Below are 21,633 nucleotides of genomic sequence, written 5' to 3' on the forward strand. Positions count from 1 at the left end.
TAATCAGCTCAGTTCTCTGAAACGTTGTTTCCCTTAGTGTTTACAGATCCCTAGGAATTGCCTATAACAGAAATTAGGGATAAGCCAACAGGTTCAAAAACAATTCTATACCCTCTGCCCCAATGCCAGGAACTCAGATAGTTTGGTGATGACAGTGTTGCTAATCCCCAGCGTTAAAAAAATAACCATGAGACCGGCCCTCAGAAAATCATGAGATTTGAAATAAGTTAAATGAATGTTGGGTTCTTTTTGTCTGCCTTCTGCTTATTGAGATTTCAGGCAGTCATGTTTTCAAACTTTTTCTCTGCAACTATGAGGCTCATACACTTCTTTTTAAATGAGACCTGAGAGTCTCGTGTAATCATGTGAGTCTAGGCCCTGGAAATTTAAAGGAAAAGCATCAGCTATTGTGAGACTCACAATACAATTGTAGGCCCTGGCAATGCTGGGGTAGGTGAGAACCTGAATAGAATTGGATCTCTAGCTGAATTTGAAGTAGATTTTATGAAAAATATTCTGAAGTGGTAGAACCCTGGGATGTTTCTTGCCCATCTCTGGTGTGAAAGCCTGGCTCCACAAAAGTCAAGGAGAGTTTTGCCACTGACTTCTTAGGTCCAGGATTTTAACCCCAGTCCCTGGCAACAGAACCCACCAGAAAGGTTGTTCCTGCCATCCTGCACTTCCCATTCTCAGGACGCTTCTGGGATTGGAAGCAGGAATATCCTTGAGAAAGCCTGTACTTCAAAGATTCCTGACCCAGTTCTACAGATAAAAGAGGTTCAGATAATGGGTACAATATTTGCTGGCTTCTACCCATCGCGGTCTTGTCTGTCTAGACTGTCATCTCTTCAGGGTAGGACTGTCTCTTACTGTGGCTTTGCAGCACCTAGCACAATACAGCCCTGATCTCACTTATGATGCTAGTGCAATATGCATAATAACAAACAACTTAGCTTCAGGATACCAAAAACCCCGAGCCCCAAAATGTTTTCAGGTTTTCCCACGACTCGCAAACATGCTCTCAAATGTTCATTTCATACACCAAGCATTTTTTGATCTTTCTTGCTTGGCTAAAAAAGCATAAACAGCGGAGAGAACTTAGAATCCCCATCGTTGCATCTGGGCTGTATTGTATGAGGACGGAAGAAATCAGACCAGGATGGAAATGGTGGGGGCCAAATTCATCACTGGTTGTAACTCCACTGGCTTCCCCAGAGTTACAAGAGGGGTGAATTCGGTACCATTCCTGGGACAGTGAGTGGAGTTCTCAACCAGCAGGCCAGACCTGGACACGAATGGTCACTGGGTTGATGGCGCTTACCTGCGAAGAGCTACAGAACCACTGTAGGGATCCAGGCAGGACCACTTTGCTCCTTCCCCCTGCTACTGCTTCCATCCCTCGCCTATTGCAGAGCAGCAACTCGGTCATGCCCCTGCCTACCCAACAGCACTTTCCAAACCACCGAGCTCCACACTGTGCAGCCATGGGGCAAAAAAGAAGGCAGGGAGAAACCACACCCAACAGCACCTGGCCCCTCACCTCACTAGCTCCCCAGTCCACCGCACCACAAGCCAGCACCGCTAACCCCTGTACTTCAGCAGCTCTCCACCCCAAGAGCTCTAACCTCCCCTATCCTATAAGTCACCCACCCAGCAGAATCTGTCCCCCCCACCTTTTTTTTTTACCCAAAACAAGGCTGAAAACAAATGATCCCATGATGAACCAAGTCCCATCATCCTTTGTGCTCGCAATGGATTGTGGGATTTGGGTCATGAAATGATGTCATTTCAGCCCCGCGGTGGGTTGCCGACCCCAAGAGACCAAGAAGAGCGGAGCTAAGAAGAGCTTCATGCCCATGGTAAGAAATCACATTGGCTTCATGGGGAAGCCGCTGTGGGGCAGAGAGTCCAGCTAGTCAGCCCCTGGACCTTTTTAATCCTTCCCAGGTGAAGCTCACTGCTCAGACACATTCTGTCCAAGCATCAGCAGTAACTGGAATAAAGATATTCCCCTGTTAAACCTTAAGTGGCCATTATATTATTTCCCATCATTCTGCATTGGTACCATGGAAGGAGCTAGAGGTCCCTCTGCTGGATGCTGTGCAGCGTAAATGCCCCAGAAGTGGTTGCAGGCTAAAAGACATGATGTAACAGGTGGGTGAGATACACAAGGGTGCAGGATGCGGGGGGGAGGGGGGGAATGTGTGTGCAATTCTTTGTCAATCGGGGCAGCCATCACATCCTGCATTTGCCTCCCCATGATCAGGTTGAAGTTTGCCAGCTGCATTCCAGAAGAGGGGAGTTTGAGGAGGGACTTGAAGGACGAGATGGTGGCTTTGGAGATTTTGATTGCGAGTTTTCCCCCCGTGCGGGGGCCAGAAGGAGAGTATTTTGGGCCTGAATTTCATAGATTATAAAGGCAGAAGGCATGGGCGGCGGGTGTAATAGGGCTGGGGAGGCTAAGCCTCTCCAAACCCAGGCCATGGTCCTGCCCTCGCTCCCCCTCTCCCCCAAAACCAGGAGGGGCTCAGCTTGGGGCTTGGCAGGCTGGAGGCCCTGGGCATCTGGGGCCGGCTTGTGGCCCAGGGCTCAGAGCGGTGGGGTGGGCAGGCCGCTGCTCGGGATGGATGAGGCTGGTGGCCTGGGACTTGAGAAGGCCAGGGTGGCTGGGGCGAGCCAACCGGCAACCTGGGGCTTGGTGACTGAGGCGGGTAGGCTGGTGCTTCTGGCAATTCAGCCGGTGCTCCTCTGGCTGTGGGGTGGGGGGGACCTCAGGGCTCTGGAGAGAGAGGGGGCTGGAAGGGGCGGGCCTCAGGCCGAAGAGTCGGGGCTGGGGGCAGGCCTCCCCAACGGGGGGGTTCATGCACTGCCCTTGGGCAGAAGGGTCACTGTAATCATCTCATCTGACCTCCTGTGTAACATCCCCTGAATTAATTCCTGTTGGAACTAGAGCATAGCTTTCAGGGGGAAAAAAATTCCAATCTTAATCTAAATATTAGTTTCCATGGAATGTCCACCATTTCGGCTGATCATTTTTTGTGGAGTTATAAATCAGGCCCTCCCACGATTTATTGCACTGCACTATGAGTAATCTTTCCCCTTTGAAGTCTTTGTCTCTTTAGAAATAACGAAACAAGTTAAGATTCAGGAAGGAGCAAATGCGTTCGCGAATCCCATCAATTCCCTTGCCCAAATCTAGGATTTCGATAAGGAAAGCAAAGCGTGCCAGTCATTTTAGCTCCTTTGTTTTAATACATGTTTTTTGGGGCCTGTGTTTAAATCCATATTTAATAAAGGAACAAAAAGTAGCTTGTTGTAAAAATTACACTTCCCTTTCCCACCCTCCCAGCAGTGAAAGGTGATTTAGCACTTTGATGGTTTGAGAGCTGAACATAGAAAGAAAACATCAAAAGCGGGATCAGAGCTGATTTTTAATTTAAAAAGGAGATTTTTTTTCAGAGGAGGTGGCTGCATTCAACTGTGTGTGTCAGGGAACTGGAAAAGATGGTTTTCAGAAGCCAAATAGCAAAGAAGCCAGCAGCATGTTAATGCAAAGATAAGGAAGAGATTTAAGTTGTGCACAGAGGGGAGAATATTTGTTATTAACAGCAGTGGTTCTCAACCAGGGGTCCGGGCCATAAGCAGGTTTCGGGGAAGGGGGTGCACCAAGCAGGACCAGTATTAGACTCCCTGGGGCACAGGGCAGAAAGCCAAAATCCCACCACATGGGGCTGAAATTTGGGGCTATGAGCCCTACCATCCGGGCTGAAGCTGAAGCCTGAGCAATGTAGTTATGTGGGGGCCCCTGTGGCATGGGGCCCCAGGCAATTGCCCTGCTTGCTACCCCCTAACTCTGGCCCTGGCTTTTATATGCAGAAAACAAATTATTGTGGCACAGGTGGGCTGTGGAGTTTTTATAACATGTGGGTGGGTTGAGGGGGGAGGGGGCTCAGAAAGAAAAAGGTTGAGAACCCCTGATTTGCAAGGTGTCACCAGTTAGTCGCTGGCAGGCCGGGATCCACCCATGGCACAGGAGGCTGGGAAAAGGAGGACAGACCAGTTCTTAAGACCATGTGGGTATTTATTTCACTAGCACTTGCATTCACTCCCACAGCCCTGTAAGTGTTCAGTGTGCTCGCAGTCTGTTCCCTTGAGAGGAGCCCCTTGTCTCTACATAGGCAAGCCACGGCTTGGGTGGGCCCAAAGTCCAGATCCAGTCCCTTCTTTCCAGGCTCTGCCATGCTTCACGGTGCTACCACAGTCTGACCTGGTGCTGCCTTGAGCAGCCCCCTCACCAGGGCCATTTCTCTCTCCTCTCCCTCACACTGCTTTACTGGCACACATTTCCCCAGTACTATCTGCCCTCCAAGTCTGAGGAGCCTGTATTTTATAGGGCCACAGGCTCCTCCCCCTCCCAGCATGCTTTGCTGAAAGCATATTAATAGCCAGGGCTCCCTTCCCCAGCTCTATCAGAGGATGAAACCAGCTGGATTGTGCCAGAGCCAGATAGGCACAAGGCTACTTCCTGCTAAGTTTGGCTTCTCAACGGCTATTTTTTCCTTCTTCCACTGTGACAGTTGCTTTGTCACTCCAGGGCTCTGTGCCGTTCCCTTCCTTTTCCAGATGCTATAGCAGATCAGTTTCATGAACCTAATAAGTTCTATATGATGCCCTATTACAGAGTTAAATTTTGGGGTGAGGGAGGGGAGACAGACATGTTATTTCAGCCTCCACCCACTGCATAAGCGCCACCTTCTTGAGACAGAGGCTTCTCAGTTGCCTGCAAATGTTAAAACTATGATCACATGGGCTGTGCTGGGCTTCACTCCCCTTTGGTGGAATTTTTCTACATCCATGTTGTTACCTCCAGAAGTGGCTTCTCCTTGGTGGGGTTCAGCTGATCCTCTCAGCTCAACTCCCTTCCCCTCATTGGGGCTTGGATGTTCTGCCAGGCTTTTTGGAATTAGCTTCTTCATGGCTGGTTTAAAAGAAACTAAATGGTAGCTTTCTTCTAAGTAGCCCCTGCTCAGGATATCAAAATGAGCTGTCACTCACATTACTTGGTGCAACTCTCCAGAATCTGAACCTCTCCTTTCTCACCTGCTTTGATCCCCACAGAAAGAGCAATGCTGATGTTTAAATTGTCATCATTGAACATCCATGTCCACACATCATGGAGATGAATGGGGGAGCTGACACCTGTCAGAGCTCTTGTCTCAGGCTCTCTGCAAACTCAGGCAGGCATTACCGCAAGAGTTCATATTTTGAAGGTTTCCTGCCCAATCATAAGGGTCAGAGATTTACTTTAAAAAAAATGAAAGCTGAAATTCTGAAGAATAAGATGGGAGATTGAAAGAGGTAACGGTACATCCTACTGCTCTGTAAGTCAGTGAGGAATCACCAACCTTGCTTTATTAACCCAAAAGGATCCAACTAAATGCACAGTGACTCAAACTACTCTCAACCACCCAGTCAGGATCTTACTCCGCCATCATCTTCCCCCATAATAAGTTGAAGCTATGAATAATATAGTTCAAAAGGTGCTCACATGACCTCTGGGGAAGGAGTTGTAGGTCCTCCCCAAACAACTATAGAATGCCTACTCCTAAAAGGCCCAAGAGCTACAAAAGCTGCACTGGGGTTCATACTTGTGCCCTAAAGCCCTGTTATGTGGCCCAGCACTAGTCCTGCCCAATTGTGGGAACAGAAACAACAAAAGGTTAAAAAGCTGACATAAAGAATGAGTATAAAACCTTGCATTGTAAGATACTGTCAGGCCTATGGGGAAATGGTACAATCTCCTACACAGACAGAGGACTATATACTGCATTAACTAATAGCTTACATTTCCAGGTGATCTTCACAATTAAAAAGGTTGGAAACTTTTCATTCCAAGCAGACATTAACACTGGCATTTAGAGAGTCCCAGAAAGCTTTGCTTTGATTTCTTGTGTGATGGTGGAACAGCAAGATATGCAGGAAATGCAATTACATCAGACTGGTTTAAAGGGAGCAAGCCGTAAAATAAATGCTAGTTAGAGCAGAAATTGTCCTGAAATGCACCCAACCCCTTCCTAATAAGCAGCCCAGGCTCTCACTCTTATTAAGATAGAAAACTGATCACACAAAGTCCAAAGTGAAAGAAGGCAGAGTACACCATGTGTAATTACTTCCTCTGAGCAATGAAGAAATATAGAAATCATCTCAGCAAGTTCGCAGATGACACTAAACTGGGAGGAGAGGCAGATACGCTGGAGGATAGGGATAGGATACAGAGGGCCCTAGACAAATTAGAGGACTGGGCCAAAAGAAATCTGATGAGGTTGAACAAGGACAAGTGCAGAGTCCTGCACTTAGGACAGAAGAATCCCAGGCACTGCTACAGACTAGGGACTAAGTGGCTAGGCAGCAGTTCTGCAGAAAAGGACCTAGGGGTTCCAGTGGACCAGAAGCTGGATATGAGTCAACAGTGTGCCCTTGTTGCCAAGAAGGCCAATGGCATTTTGGCATGTATAAGTAGGAGCATTGCCAGCAGATCGAGGGACGTGATCATTCCCCTCTATTTGACATTGGTGAGGCCTCATCTGGAGTACTGTGTCCAGTTTTGGGCCCCACACTACAGGAAGGATGAGGAAAAATTGAAAAACGTCCAGTGGAGGGCAATAAAAATGATTAGGGGACTGGAACACATGACTTATGAGGAGAGGCTGAGGGAACTGGGATTGTTTAGTCTGCAGAAGAGAAGAATGAGGGGGGATTTGATAGCTGCTTTCAACTACCTGAAAGGGGGTTCCAAAGAGGATGGATCTAGACTGTTCTCAGTAGTAGCAGATGACAGAACAAGGAGTAATGGTCTCAAGTTGCACTGGGGGAAGTCTGAGTTGGATATTAGGAAACACTATTTCACTAGGTGTGTGGGGAAGCATTGGAATGGGTTACCTAGGGAGGTGGTGGAATCTCCTTCCTTAGAAGTTTTTAAGGTCAGGCTTGGCAAAGCCCTGGCTGGGATGATTTATTTGGGGTTGGTCCTACTTTGAGCAGGGGGTTGGACTAGATACCTCCTGAGGTCTCTTCCAACCCTGATATTCTATGATTCTTGCTGCAGTGCTCTGATGTACCAGGTCCCAGATTTTATTCACCTGCCTATTCCTCCTTTTATAATAATAATAGTAATATTTAACATCCACCCCAGCATGTGGCAACATCACGGGACTCAATCCTCAGTTGTGACTGGTGCTTAACAGAACTTGGGTTGGGGGCCTTTTTGTTACCTTCCCACACACATACCCACCCCTGGGCTGGGTTGGAGTCAGTTCAGTTCAGCCCTCAGCACAATATACTCATGTCCCACTGCAACGGCTTCCAAGGGGCTATTCCTCCTGCTCTGATTAACAAAATGGGTCCCAAAATGTTTTGCAATGTCTTATGTGAGCTGGTATGCAGGATTTGAATTGTGATACGGTGGTACAGGATTGTGCATGGAGGGCTGTATGAAGTTTGCACGCACCTTCCTCTTACAGCCATCCGTAGCCAGGCTGCAGTGTGGTCTAGTTGCTAGTGAACTGGGGTGGGGTGCAGAAGACCTGGGTACTATAATCTGACTCTGTGACCTTAGGCAAGGCTCTGTGCCTCAGTTTATCCATCTGTAAAATGGGGGTAATGATACTGACCTTCTTGATAAAGTGCTATGAATGAAAAGGTGAGATAATTACTAGGTATTCTTATAAACCATCACCTGGGATTGAGTCCTTTATAGCAACAAATCATGAACTAAAGAACTAGGGTCCAGATCCTCAAGGGTGTTGGTAACTCTCATTGATTTCCCTAGTCCCAGGGTCCTGGGCCAAACACCACTATGTTAATGAGAGGCTTTTCATTGATTACAAAGGGCTTTGGATCAGGCCCTAAGCCCTCTGCTTGGGAGCTGTAGCAGAGCCTGTAGGTAAGGCACCAAGTGAACTGCACATCCTACACTGAACAATGTGTTAGTCACCCGTGTGCTTTATAGGTGTGGTCAGCGACTTACCCACCAGTCAGCAACATCATGCTAGCAATAAAGCCACAAGGACATATTCCAGTCTCTCATCTTAACATGAGCAAAGCTCAGTTAATTAAAATGAAAGGCAGCAAATTTAAAATGGAGCAAAGGGAATCCTTTTATACACAGCACATGGAACTCATTGCCACAAGATGTCATTGAAGCCAAGAGCATAGCAGGAGTCGAAAAAGGATTGGATGTTTGGGCACTGCAAATGGCCAGAGTTACATTAGAAAGGGCTGGGGAAAAGAAACTCAGACATTTCAAAGGGATACAAAATCCTCATGCTTCTGGGTATAAACTAATTGGAGGGTAGGAGGGAACTCTCCCTGTGGGCATGGCATTTTATAATTGCCTACTTTAGTGCTTTTTGCACATTCCTCTGAAGCAGCTGATGCTGGCCACTGTCAGAGACAAGGCACAGGGCTAGATAGACCATGGGTCTGATCAAGTATGGAAATTCCCTTATTCTAGGCAATTATACACTAGAGAGAAATTCTGTAGTCCTAGAGACGAGATAAAAATTCTTATCAGATGTAAAGACCCGGGCCCAACTGGTCAACTGGTGTCAATCAGCAGAGCTCAAGGTGTGGTCCGCTTCAACCACCCGTCAGCTCGCCTGTCTTCTAGATGCCCTTTATGGTCACTTTTGCCAACACAGGAGAGGACAATGGAATCTGGTTGGCATAATGAGTGGTCAGCGATTACAGTCATTAATCACTCTCTCATCACCGACCCAACCATCTGCCCACCAGGTTTTGACCTGCCAACATACCCCTGGCCATCCCTGAACCAGTTTCGAACAGGACAGAGCAATTGTGCGGCCAATCTCTTCAAAGAGGTTTTCTCTAATGCTCCGCGATGCAGCTGCAGTCAACTTCAGACTATGTCGTGTCTCCTTGATGAGTGCCCACTGACTTACTTCGACGGTGGGCTATGGGCTCTCTACCTGGCTGGGAACACTGGGCATATGCTGAGAGAGAGTGGTTAGAGCAGCGGGCTGGATGTCAGGAGATTTGAGTTCACTTCTTGGCTCTGCTACAAACTCCCTGTGTGGTTTTTGGGCAAGTCACGTAATCTGCCTTGTTCCCCAGCAAAATGGGGATGCTACTAATCTAGCTCACGGGGAGCTTGTGAGGGTAAAATCAGTTGAGCGTTGTGATGATCTCAGATTCTGAGGTGATGAAGGGGGGATAAAGAACCTAGACAGACAATTCTAGTGAAGTCAATTTCAGAGTAGCAGCCGTGTTAGTCTGTATTCGCAAAAAAGAAAAGGAGGACTTGTGGCACCTTAGAGACTAACAAATTTATTTGAGCATAAGCTTTCGTGAGCTACAGCTCACTTCATCAGATGCATCCGAAAGCTCACGAAAGCTTATGCTCAAATAAATGTGTTAGTCTCTAAGGTGCCACAAGTCCTCCTTTTTCTTTTTAGTGAAGTCAATGGGGCCGGATTCCCAACTGGCATAGCTGCACTAAGATCTGCATTCTCCCACTAATATCTGTTGGCTGTGATCTGGTGAACCCTTTACTTGTGCTAGCAAAGACACCCTCTCTCTCCTCTCTCCCAGTTATAACCCTGTGCTGTATCTTCAAGTGCCGGATTCCACGAACAAAGAAAGAGATTGAGGCCCGGTATGCACAGCGGCAGGCAGCCAAGACCTATGCAGACAAACTGGAGACTGTACCACCACTCAGCGAGCTGACAGAGATCCCTGGAGGTACACCCACACCCCCGTTTCTTCGCCCAGGGTTTCTTTGTGCATGCACAAAGCGCCAGATTGTCCACAGGCACAAATCTGTGTTGCTCCAGAGAGTTCAATGGCAATTTGCACCCATGGAAAATCTGGCCCCGTAATTTACTGTGCAAAGCTCCTCTGCTTTGCTTGCACTCTTTGTATCATTTAACTTTTGTGACCGAAAGCACTATCATTAAGATGAAAGGGCCAGATCTGCAGCTGGTGTCAATCCGCAGAGCTCCATTGAAGTCAGTTAGCCCAGATCCTCAGCTGGTGTCAATGAGCACAGCTCTACTGAAATCAACAATTTAAAGTAACTGAGGATCTGGCCCCATTACTTTTCCATTCTAAAGGCCAGATTCTGAGGTGAAGCACAAGGGGTAGCAAATGAGTTTCACCTTTTTGTTTTGAAATGGCACTTCGTCTAGATATTTTGCTTTTATTTTTTTTCCCAAAAAGGGGTGGGTAAAATACCAGAGAAAAACTCAAAAGAAAAAGAAAAACTGGGAAAAAAGTTCATTTGGGGTTGAGCAAAGCATTTTGTTTGACCCAAAATGAATTTTTAGGGGGGCGGGGTTTGGCCTCCGAACTGAAAAATCAATTATTCACTCAGCTCTATTAACATTTCCGCTGCCCCTTAAATGGCCTGCCAGTCCAGACTGCCAAGTGCATCTCTGTCACTGTGATCTTCTCATGGTTTCCTCTCCGGTCACTCACTTCTCCTAATTCTATACTCTAGGCTCTACTGAAAGCCTCCCAACTCTCTCTGGTCATGTCCAGTCCAGACCTCTCAACTCTCTGCCTGTGGTGAAGGAAGAAGATGAAATGGCCCTACAAGGAAATTAGGGGAATATCTGTCTGTCTGTCTGTCTCTGTGGTGTCTCCTTTCCATGGCTTCGCAGAGGAGATGTGGACTTTGGAACTCACTGTTCTCCTTTCCTTTCCTCTGTTTCACCTTCACTCTATCTTCTTCCTAAGGGTTTTCTTTTTAACATTGCTCTGTAAGCCCAACCAATAATCACTAGGCTTCAGAGGAGCTTGGAGCTTCATTGCCCCAAGCTTAGATCTTCAAAGGTATTTAAACTGCCTAACTTCCATTGACTTCAATGGGAGTTAGGTGCCTAAATATGTCTGAGGATCTAGGTCTCATAGTATCACAATCCCGGATATGTAGGGGCATGGAGAGGCAGATAAGGAAACGGAAAGAATTCAGGCCCCGATCCAGCCAAACTCTAAGACCAAGTCCAACTTTAAGCACAGAAGATCTGACCCAAAGCCCACTGAAGCCAATGGAATGATTGTAGGCTAAAGTCCATGAGTCTCCCCATTTAAATCAATGAATCAGATCCTCAGCTGGTATAGCCCTATTGCACGCAGTACAGCTATGCCTATAGACCTGGCTTCATGGGATTGCTCACATGCTCAAGTGCTGTGGTTGGGCGGTGTCCTTAATGAGTCCACGCGAATTCAACAGACTTTGGGTCACGCCCCATTCCTCGTTATCTTGTGGAAGTCAATGTGCTGAATCCAACCTCAAAGTAAGCCCAATGAAATCAAGGGATGCATTCGGCCCAGTGGGGTTGGATGGGTATAAATGACAGCAGAACTGGGCTAGTCATGGAAGTAGGAAATCATATTGAAAGGTGTCTCTGGCTGTGTTACTAATTACCCCTGAGATCATTACAATGGGAAGATGGGAAATGTCCAGGGCTCGGTTATCTGGTACTTTGCAGCTGATGTCAGCATTTATAGCTATGCGAAGAGAGTGTCAAATCTCCCATGCTGCCTTCGCAGTGTTTTACACCTAATCTGCCCATGTATACATGATTTCTTCATTCGGTCAGTATAATTTATTATTTATTTGCATTGCTGTAGCACCCAAACATAGATCAGGACCCCATTGTGCCAGCTGGTGTACAAATATACAACGAAAAGACAAGTCCCTCTTTTGTACAATCAGTGTCACAAGCTGCAGGGCAGGGAGGAATCAGGCCCTCCTGTTTGTTTTTCCACTTTTTAGGCTGTGCGTATTCTCTTCTTCTTTGCATTTTACTCAAGTTACCAGAATAACTGGTCTGGTCAGTTGCACTTTCTGAACCACATCCTTGGCTGTGTAAACTGATGTAGCTCCATTGACTTCAAGATTGGGACTTTTATCTACCAAATTGTAAGACGGGAGATTTGTTCCATTCACTGCCATGAACAATGCTGATTTACACCAGATGGGAACCTGGCCCTAAATGGGTGAAATTTGCCCTGTGCCGAGGTCCTGAATGAGGTTTATGCACCACTTACATAAATTTAGTTAATCTGGTTTCAAACTGACTTAACAGAGCAAAATTTAGCCCCAAAATATGTAGGAACAAACCCTCAATGGGTATATATTAGCATAGACCCACTGAAGTCAAAAGACCAGTGTCAAATTGCACCAGATGAGTTTTTGCCATGTAGTTTGATGGTGCATTTATTCTTGTGAACAAGCAAGAGAACAAAGTAGTTATTTTAATGAATGAATGGTCATTAAGTGCTTTGAAGTTGAAAATTGCTACTTAAGTACTAAGTGCCTATCTCATTATGATCATTAAACACTATTAACAATTATTGCTTGTTGTTATTTGAACTTCTCCATCCCACTGTTACTGCTATAATGGAATGTACCACCTGATGGCTGGTTCTCTGAGGACTTCTTGATTGTACAGCATGGGGTGATGTCTCTTCTGGACAAAAACAAGAGATGATTTCAGATTGTGCATACAAATCTTGCTCGCCTCATTGATATGTGTCATCTTGCTCACGTCATGTGAGCAATACAAGCAGGGTTTGGCCCTTGCTCTGACTGGCGACGGGACTGCATGTTTTAAGGACCTGATCCAGTTTCCAGTGGCTTGGCTGGGAGCTGGATTGGTTCCTGTAATGGTAATAAACAAGGAGGCGATCCGTCTTTCCCAAACTTTTCTACAAGGTGTCTGCATTTCCCTCCAATTAAAAGAAAGAGGCTGCATTATTTTCACTTTACTCTGCAGATCCCTTTGAATAATTACCTTGTAGATACATTATAACTGCTGTGTATTGATCACAAACTTCCATGGCCAAAATATGTTATTTTTCTATAACACATTGTGTGCACTTGTGGTGACTGCTTTGGGGTTAAATTAACACAATAAAGACAGGCCAGATACTTAGCTGGCACAAATTGGTGTAGCTCCATAAATCAGTGGAGGAGTAATGGACATTTAAACCTGCCAGGGATCTGATTCTACAGATTCGTTATATGTAAGCTTTTGGGCAGGAATGTAACCTCACAAGAAAGGTTCCAGGGACACATGCCTCCATCTAACATTTGGGATTGTCAGACGAGGGGTTGTGACAAAAAGGTCATTTCTGGCAGATCTTTGTCACCATTTTGTACAATTATGTGGTGTGGGAAAGTGTTGATTTCCTGCCTCCCCCCCACCCCCCCCGAAATGTGAAATTTCATCTTTGAATGTTATTTCATCATTTGAAATAGAAATTCAAAATGTCAAACTTTGTACTCAAAAACCCAGGAGACAAAAACAAACCCATTTTCTTTTAAAGAAAATTGTTCATTATTAAACCCTTCGCCAGAATTAATGACAGGTTGACACAACTAATACTTAAGGGCCAAATTGTGACACTCTTACTCCTGTTGAACAGTAGCCTACTTTATTATAGTAACATCCTAGATTCTTCAGCCAAGATCAGGTTCTCATTGTGCTAGGTGCTGTACAAACACATAGTATGCAACAGTCCCTGCCTCAGAGATCTTACAGTATAAACAGGCCCAGAGAAGTGAACTGATTTGCCCAAGGTCACACAGTAGGTCAGTAACAGAGTCACAAATATTAGCCAGGTCTCCGAACTCCCAGTTCAGTGCCCTTTCCACACTGTTTGTGGAATGAGGTGCTAATTGAGATGAGTACGGGTCTCAGAGTCTGAGCCTAAATAAATAAGAGACAGAAGGTGGCGGTTTGCAGTTCCTGCTCTTTCCTTGTACTGTAGTTGGCATTGAGGATTCCAAGCAGAACCGTAAAGTGTTAACCAAAGACCTCCCTGGGACCCCAGAGACCTTCTGCTTTATCTTACTGTCAAGACAACAAAACAGGGTCAAATCTTCAGCTGGTGTCAATTGTGTTAACCCCAGTGAAGTCAATGGAGCTATGCTGCTTTCAACCAGCTGAGGATTTGGCCCAAGGTAATTGTGTATGCAGTGCTTAATTTGTAATGAAAGAGGTGCCAGGACTCAAGCAGGTTTTTTTTACATTCATAACTGAGGCAGCAAGCCCAGAGGTGCTGGGGCTCTGCCCTGGCAAGTGCTGGCACAAATTAAGCACTATGTACATGTAGCTACAGTTAACTCACCTCGCTATCTAGATTCCTAGTTAGAACGATTAAGGAGACAGGGAAATAATATGAATGTTTCATAGTTACCACTAGTTTAAATGGCAGAAGTGATACAGGGTAGTCAGCAATCAGGGCCGGGTTAAGACATTTAGGGCCCTAAGCACTGAAAAGATTATGGTGCCCCCCCATATGTAATTCAAAATAAAAACAATACTATACCGTAAAATAAAAAATTATTTTTAGAAATGACACATAACTTACCTATATGATGAAATTAAAATAGCTTCTTTCTAGATTTTCTGATTGCAAAATTCTGGATAAGTTCATCGAATCTGACTTGATGAAGCATGGCTGCTTCCATACACAATAGGGAAAGTGAATCAAGTCTATCCTGACACGTTGTTCTTTGAGGGTTTTTTATTCTTTTCAGCTGAGAAAGAGTGTTCTGCGGAGTACTTAGTAATCAACAATGTTAGAAAAATATGTAGTGCGATCTCTACATTTGGAAATACACATTATATTCCATCTTTCAATATTGTGTCATGAAGATCAATGTGGCAGAATTTCATTTTTCCTGTTTCATTAAACTTTGCGCGAATATAACAGTGGAACTGCCGAACTTCTCCACAGAGATTCATGTTCAAGTCAACAGGGTATGAGTCAACTAGCTTTTGGGAACCTTGTGAATATTGTTGGTCAGATAAGTCCATATTGTTTAGAAAAGAAAATCTACTTGATACTTCTTTCAGAGTAGCAGCCGTGTTAGTCTGTGTTCGCAAAAATAAAAGGAGTACTTGTGGCACCTTAGAGACTAACAAATTATTAGAGCATAAGCTTTCGTGAGCTACAGCTCACTTCATCGGATGCATTTGGTGGAAAAAACAGAGGGGAGACTGATATACACACACAGAGAACATGAAACAATGGGTTTTATCATACACACTGTAAGAAGAGTGATCACTTAAGATAAGCCATCACCAGCAGCGGGGGAGGGAAAAGGAGGAAAACCTTTCATGGTGAAAAGCAAGGTAGGCTATTTCCAGCAGTTAACAAGAATATCTGAGGAACAGTGGGGGGTGGGGGGGAGAAATAACATGAGGAAATAGTTTTACTTTGTGTAATGACTCATCCATTCCCAGTCTCTATTCAAGCCTAAGTTAATTGTATCCAGTTTGCAAATTAATTCCAATTCAGCAGTCTCTCATTGGAGTCTGTTTTTGAAGCTTTTTTGTTGAAGTATAGCCACTCTTAGGTCTGTGATCGAGTGACCAGAGAGATTGAAGTGTTCTCCAACTGGTTTTTGAATGTTATAATTCTTGACTTCTGATTTGTGTCCATTCATTCTTTTATGTAGAGACTGTCCAGTTTGACCAATGTACATGGCAGAGGGGCATTACCTTGCTTGTCACCATGAAAGGTTTTCCTCCTCCCCCCCCCCCCCGCTGCTGGTGATGGCTTATCTTAAGTGATCACTCTCCTTACAGTGTGTATGATAAACCCATTGTTTCATGTTCTCTGTGTGTGTGTATAAATCTCTCCTCGGTTTTTTCCACCAAATGCATCCGATGAAGTGAGCTGTAGCTCACGAAAGCTTATGCTCTAATAAATTTGTTAGTCTCTAAGGTCCCACAAGTACTTTTTTTCTTTTTGATACTTCTTTGTACACTTCACCTCTCCTCTTCATATGAGCTTCAAGTGTATCAATTATAGCATAGTAAGTAGATACACAAAATTTGTGTGTAGGATTCAATGCTGTTTCTGTTGCACCGCTATCATTTGCTTGTTTTTTCCTGAGTCGCTTGCGGGACTGGGCTTCTTTGTAGTTAGTATCATGCAAGATATCTTTTGATATGTCTTCAAATCTTTCAAAATCATTCCTCAAAGTGTGTAAGTGGTCTGCTAATGATTGACAGAGGTCTGCACACATTTTCAAATCCAATTCTTTTTCTTGGAGAGCTTGACTTATGTGGTAAAAGTGTTGTAAAATTTCATTCCACATGGTCAACATGAATACAAACTCTAGTTCTTGCATCTTGTTTGCAGTGTTTTCTGCCTCTCGTCTAGTTTCTCCCTTTTGTGATTGGTCTTCAGCAATACTGTCTAATGCATCCACAATCTTCGAGAAGGACTCCAGAATCACACTTGTTGCCACTGCATGTACCTCCCAGCGAGTATTAGAAAGAGATTTCAACACATGATCATTGCCCAAATATGTTTTAAGAACTGCCCATCGGTGTGTTGAGGCAGAGAAAAATGTATAACGTAACTGGACTGTTGAGAAAAAACTTATTGCCACCGGACAACAATTAACAGCACTGCAGCCAACAAGATTGAGAAAGTGTGCAGCACATGGTATGAATATGGCATATTTGTTCTGTTCTAAAAGCTTCTTCTGCATTCCTTGATAACGCCCTGACATGTTGGCAGCGTTATCAAAAGATTGACCTCTGCAGTTTGAGAAATCTATTTTGCAAACTTGGCACAGATAATGCAGTACTTGATTTGCCATTTCTTCACCAGTGTGGCTTTTCAAATTGAGGAATGTTATAAACTGTTCAACTGGTTTTCCATCTTTGGGAGACACATATCTTAGTACAATACTCAATTGAGCAATATGTGAAAGATCAGGTGTAGAGTCGACAGAAAAACTGAAGTACCCAGCAGTACTTATTTCATCCACAATAGCTGAACGAACTTTGTCACTCATTAGACCAATGAGTTCATCACATATTGTCTTGGATAAGTATGATGGGTTACCTTTGCCAGCATTCCCATATTTTGAGATATGGCCAGCTAAAAATGGGTCAAACTGAGCCACAAGCTCCAACGATCCCAAGAAATTTCCATTCTGCAATGATCCAAATGTGTCATTTGATCCCCGAAAAGGCAGACCACATTCAGCTAATGTTTGAATAACAGCTATAACATGCTGCAAGACATGTTGCCAGTATTCACATTCCCCTTCAATTCGTTCTTCCAATTTTTGTGGCAATCCAAAGTCCTGTCTTCGATTTAAATATGTCAACATTGAATCTCCGTGAGTAGTGCTATTTTCATGTTGTTCAATTAAAACAGTATTCCGCCAGTCACTAAATCCATCTGCAGCAAACCGGGATGTTGAAGGCTTATATGCAAAAAGTTTGCAAACAAAACAGTACACAGACCCTTTTGATGGTGAATACAGTAGTCATTCTCGAGTGTATTTCTCACCATTCATTTTCATGCTGAAAAATATTTTTTGTGGACAATATCTTGTTTGTTTGCCATTGGTAAAAGTCCAAAGTGATTTCTCAAATGGCCCTGTGTGGTGCTGACAGTCATTTGGTCCGTGATCTATCCAGTAAGCTACATTATCGGTACTGAAAATCCACACCCCAGGATCTTTTCTCCTATTATTTACAGCATGAGCAGGTTCAGTCTCTGACACATTCACACCTTCTAGAACAATGTCTGTTTTACCACCAGGAGTAGGATGATCAGTTACAGTCTCTGACACATCCACATGTTCTGGAATGGTGTTTGTTTCACCAATAGAAGAATCGTCAGTCTCTGAAACACCTACAGGTTTGGAACGATGTCTGTGCTACTGAGAGAAGATGTTGCTTCTGGTGGATTTGCTTTGAAAAATGATGTCAGCTTTGGAAGATTTTGAAAAATGTCACTAGTTTTTTGTTTCTTTTCTTCTGCCAGTTTACATTTCTGTGCTCCACTCTGTTGGTTATGTTTCATCCTGCCCCTTATCTCAGTTATCTGAATTTAAAAAAAAAACAAAAAGAAATTAAACACGTACACTATTTTTATGTATATATATATATAATATAAGAAAGAAAAAAACGAATCAAGTACGTATAGCTCAGAAGAATATATCAATAATAAAACATACATTTATTGCAGTACATGAAGGATCTGATTTCCTTGCATTATTTCGATCTATGTTAGTAGGAAGCCCCCCTGGTTTAGGTGGGGATAAGTAATAAAAAGAGAACAGAAAAACGGGGAAAGAGTGTGGAGTGGGTGTAAGGAAGTCTAACAAAGTTCAGATTTTTCCCATGATGACTACTTCGATGCTGGTTTTGAAATATCAAATATCAAATTTTTTCCAAAAAAAATCTCATTTTTTTGGTGCCGCCTGCTTTGCTGGTGCCCTAAACACGTGCTTAGTCTGCCTATTGGGTAATCCAGCCCGGTCAGCAATACGGCTGGGCAGGAACCAGATTACTCATGACATGGGAAATTCTGTGATTTAAATATTCCTATTACTAAATAATAATTCTATTCCAAAAAGGAACAAAAACAAAAGTGACATTTCCCACGAAACAAGTTTCTGAAATGTTCATTGCATGTCATTCAAAACATTTTGTTTTAATAAAATGGAAACATTTTGTTCTGGTTTTTATCTTTTAACTTTTAAGCTAATGTTTTATACAAAAATAGTGAGTTTGATTTCAAAAACTGTTTTGAAGCAAACAAAAAAAAAATCAAAACATTCTGTTCCAAAAATGTCAGCATCGTTGGAACACTTCATTTTGGGGGTTTGGAATGAAATGTCATCCCAACTGAAATGTTTTTCTAAACAGCAATTTTCACTGAAAAATGGCTTTGATAAAAAAATCCCCAGTCAGCTGTAGTTGGACCAGCTCAAGCAATCCATTCCAGGATTGCTTGCTCTGGGCCAGTAACATCATGCAGGGCAAGACTTGTTCCTCACTCTGCAATTCACAGAGCCAGGTTGAGATACCATTAAGGATGTCTGTCTATCTGCTCAGCATAGTAAAGATTCTTCCTGTATTCAGAACAACCAAGTCCAGTCTCTTCTCTTTTGCAAGGTACATGCCACCCCACAAGAAAAACCCCAGTCAGGTTTTAAAACAAACAAAACAATGGGGGTTCTGCTGCTTCCCTTGGGACACTGTTCCACATTGTACCTTACTGTTAGGGAAATCTCCTTGATTGTCATCCTTGGGTCCAATCCCAGTCCCGTTCAGGCCAATGGGATTTTTTTGCCACGGATTTCAATGGAGCCAGGATTATGATTAGCTGCATCCCATTCCTCCTAATATACCCGTAGATTAATAAACTGATGTTTAAATACAGCAAATCAGGGAGCCAAAGGGAAATATGCAGGGTGTTGGATTGTTAGATTAAAATGATTTCTGATCTCCCAGATTTGCATGTGGGATGCAGGAATTGTCTCTCTTATGGTGAAAGTTACCCCAAAGTAACTTACTTTGTTTTCTTTCTTCAATCCCTACAGCTCATGTGGCAGAAGAGAAGAAAGAGGAGGTGCCCACCGTCTCAGGGAAAGTGGACAGGGCCCAAGGCAAGAAAGAACGTTCCAAGGGATCCAAGAAGAAAGAGGGCAGAAAGGAGCAGAAAGAAGGGTCCAAGAAAGAGGGGAAAGATGAGACCAGAAAGAAGGAAGGAGGAAAGGGTGCAGGTGAAAAGAAGCAAAGAGGTGGAAGGAAAGGTGAGAAGGAGATGGACACAGCTAAGGCAGGAGGCAGCACCAAGGTTGGCAGCAAAGCTGGGGGGAACACCAAGTCCTCAGCAAGGAAACCCCAGCAAAAGAAGTGATCAGACCAACAGCAGAACTGCTGATATCCCCTCCCCCAAGCATGCAGACCTGATGTGGAGAGTGCAGTGCTAATGCCTTGGACCTGGCACGGTGGGAACACGGAGGAGATAAAAGCCTCAAGTTGTGGAGGGACATCTGGAGCTACTTGATTGATTTCTTTAAAAGCAAAATCGCCATTTCTACAGAGGTGATGTTTCTGCCAACGGAGAATCTGCCTCGTTGGCTAGAAAGTTACTGGTGAACAGAATGTCCCGTACAGTGCTGATTGTGTTCCAGCATACAGATTGGAGTGAGAAATAGGAGCACAGATGGACTCATACCAGCACAGAGCTGCCAAGAGCTAGAACATCAGGAGCGAGTCTATCTTGCAATCAGAGGTGTGACTGCAGCAGGTCTAGACACACCTGAGCTAGCTTCGATTTAGCTGGCTCGAGTACCAATAGCAGTGAAACTGCAGCAGCAGGGGGCTGTACAACCCTGCCTGGGATCCTGGGTATATACTTGAGTGGCAAGCTCATGCTGCTACCCAAGCTGCTGTGGCTTCACGGCTTTTGGTACCCAAACTGGACAGATCAAAGCTGCCTCGGGTATGGCTACATGTGCTGCAGTACGTCTCTGACTGCAGCATAGATGGACCCTGGGAGAATACCTGGCCCATTCTATCTGAGATCAAGATTCTCGACAAGCATTAGCTAAGCCTCACACCAGCCTTCTGGGGTATGTGGCATTCCTTAGAGGCCATGGGTAGTGGGTATCACAGGCCAGGGGAGGCTGAGCCTCCCCAAACAGCCAGGTGTGGCCCCAGCCATGTTCTGACCCTAAGTCCCCTTCTGCTTCCGGCTCTTCCCCCATGGCCCAGGCTGTGGGCAGTGGGCAGCTGGGGCCAGTGCTCATGCCACCTGGGCTGGGGGCCGTGCCACCCAGTCCTCCAGGCCTGGGGGTGCTTGGGCAGCCCAGGGCTGGAGCATAGGGCCAGCAGCCTTGGGGGGGGGAGGGGAAGCTTTGGGCTCAGGTACAGGAGTGGGGGTGGAAGGGAGAGGCCTCAGACAGAAGGGCCTGGGCTCCGGGCTAGCCTCCCTGAAGGGCAGTTCACATGCTGCCCACGATAGAGGGCTAAACTCAGGCACCAAATAATTGCTGGAAGACACAACCCATAGGATGAAGCTCTCTAATCCATGGCTATATTAGAGATGTCTTGGGAGAAGGCTCTTCTTCCCCATGCATCTCTTCTTAACTGTTTGGTGTTTCTCTCTGTCTCAGAGATGCCAACAGAAGCACTTTCCCGGCATGAGCTAAACACACTTTCCAACAGCCTGCCTTATCCTCTGTTTTTTACCAAAGGTGTCATATAAATGAAGCTGTATGCCAAATATAGAATAAAGAAACTGACATCCTTTGGATGTGTCTTCAGTTCTTCAGGTCGTACTCATCATGGGTGTGATGCTGGCAGACCAACCAGCTCATGCCAGAGCCTCAGGCCAATTCACTTGTGTAATAGTATAGATCAAAGTGATTGTTAAATGTATGAGAGTGTATTTGGTGTTTAAACTTCCTGAAAACTAGTGGGAGCTTATTTTCACTTCTCTGTCTCCTGTGATAATGTACTAGCAAACATTCACATTGTGTATACCCCTGTGATTAAATAACCCATCAAACGAGAAAGAAGCCTTGTGGAATGCAAATGAGGGACTGTAACGGAAGAGTGCTCATTTCAAAGCAAGTGGTCAGTGTGTGTGATGACTGGAAGTCAAAGACTTCAAATACATTCCTCACTCTCTGTTATGATAGAAACACTGTCAGAAAAAATTATAAATATGGATTCCAGGAAAGATCCTGCATCTCTGGGCTGTTTGGACTCTTACAGGAAAATGTATCAGATGCAAAGCAGAGATCCCCAGAGACAATCTGCGTACCCTGAA

The 21,633-nt window shown here is 44.7% G+C and overlaps 1 protein-coding gene across 1 annotated transcript in view; it reads left to right on the plus strand.

Annotated features, from left to right (window-relative positions):
- TMIE (transmembrane inner ear) overlaps window positions 1-20,231 on the plus strand; it is a 58,609-nt gene extending 38,378 nt beyond the window's left edge. The window contains exons 3-4 of the mRNA XM_038389124.2: window positions 9,610-9,759; window positions 19,394-20,231. Of these exons, the coding sequence (XP_038245052.1) occupies window positions 9,610-9,759; window positions 19,394-19,713 (470 nt within the window). The 3' untranslated portion in view covers window positions 19,714-20,231. The remainder of the gene's footprint in view (window positions 1-9,609; window positions 9,760-19,393) is intronic.
- Window positions 20,232-21,633: the final 1,402 nt, after the last annotated feature.

This window comes from Dermochelys coriacea, chromosome 2 (assembly GCF_009764565.3).
Source record: "Dermochelys coriacea isolate rDerCor1 chromosome 2, rDerCor1.pri.v4, whole genome shotgun sequence".
Lineage (NCBI taxonomy): Eukaryota > Metazoa > Chordata > Testudines > Dermochelyidae > Dermochelys > Dermochelys coriacea.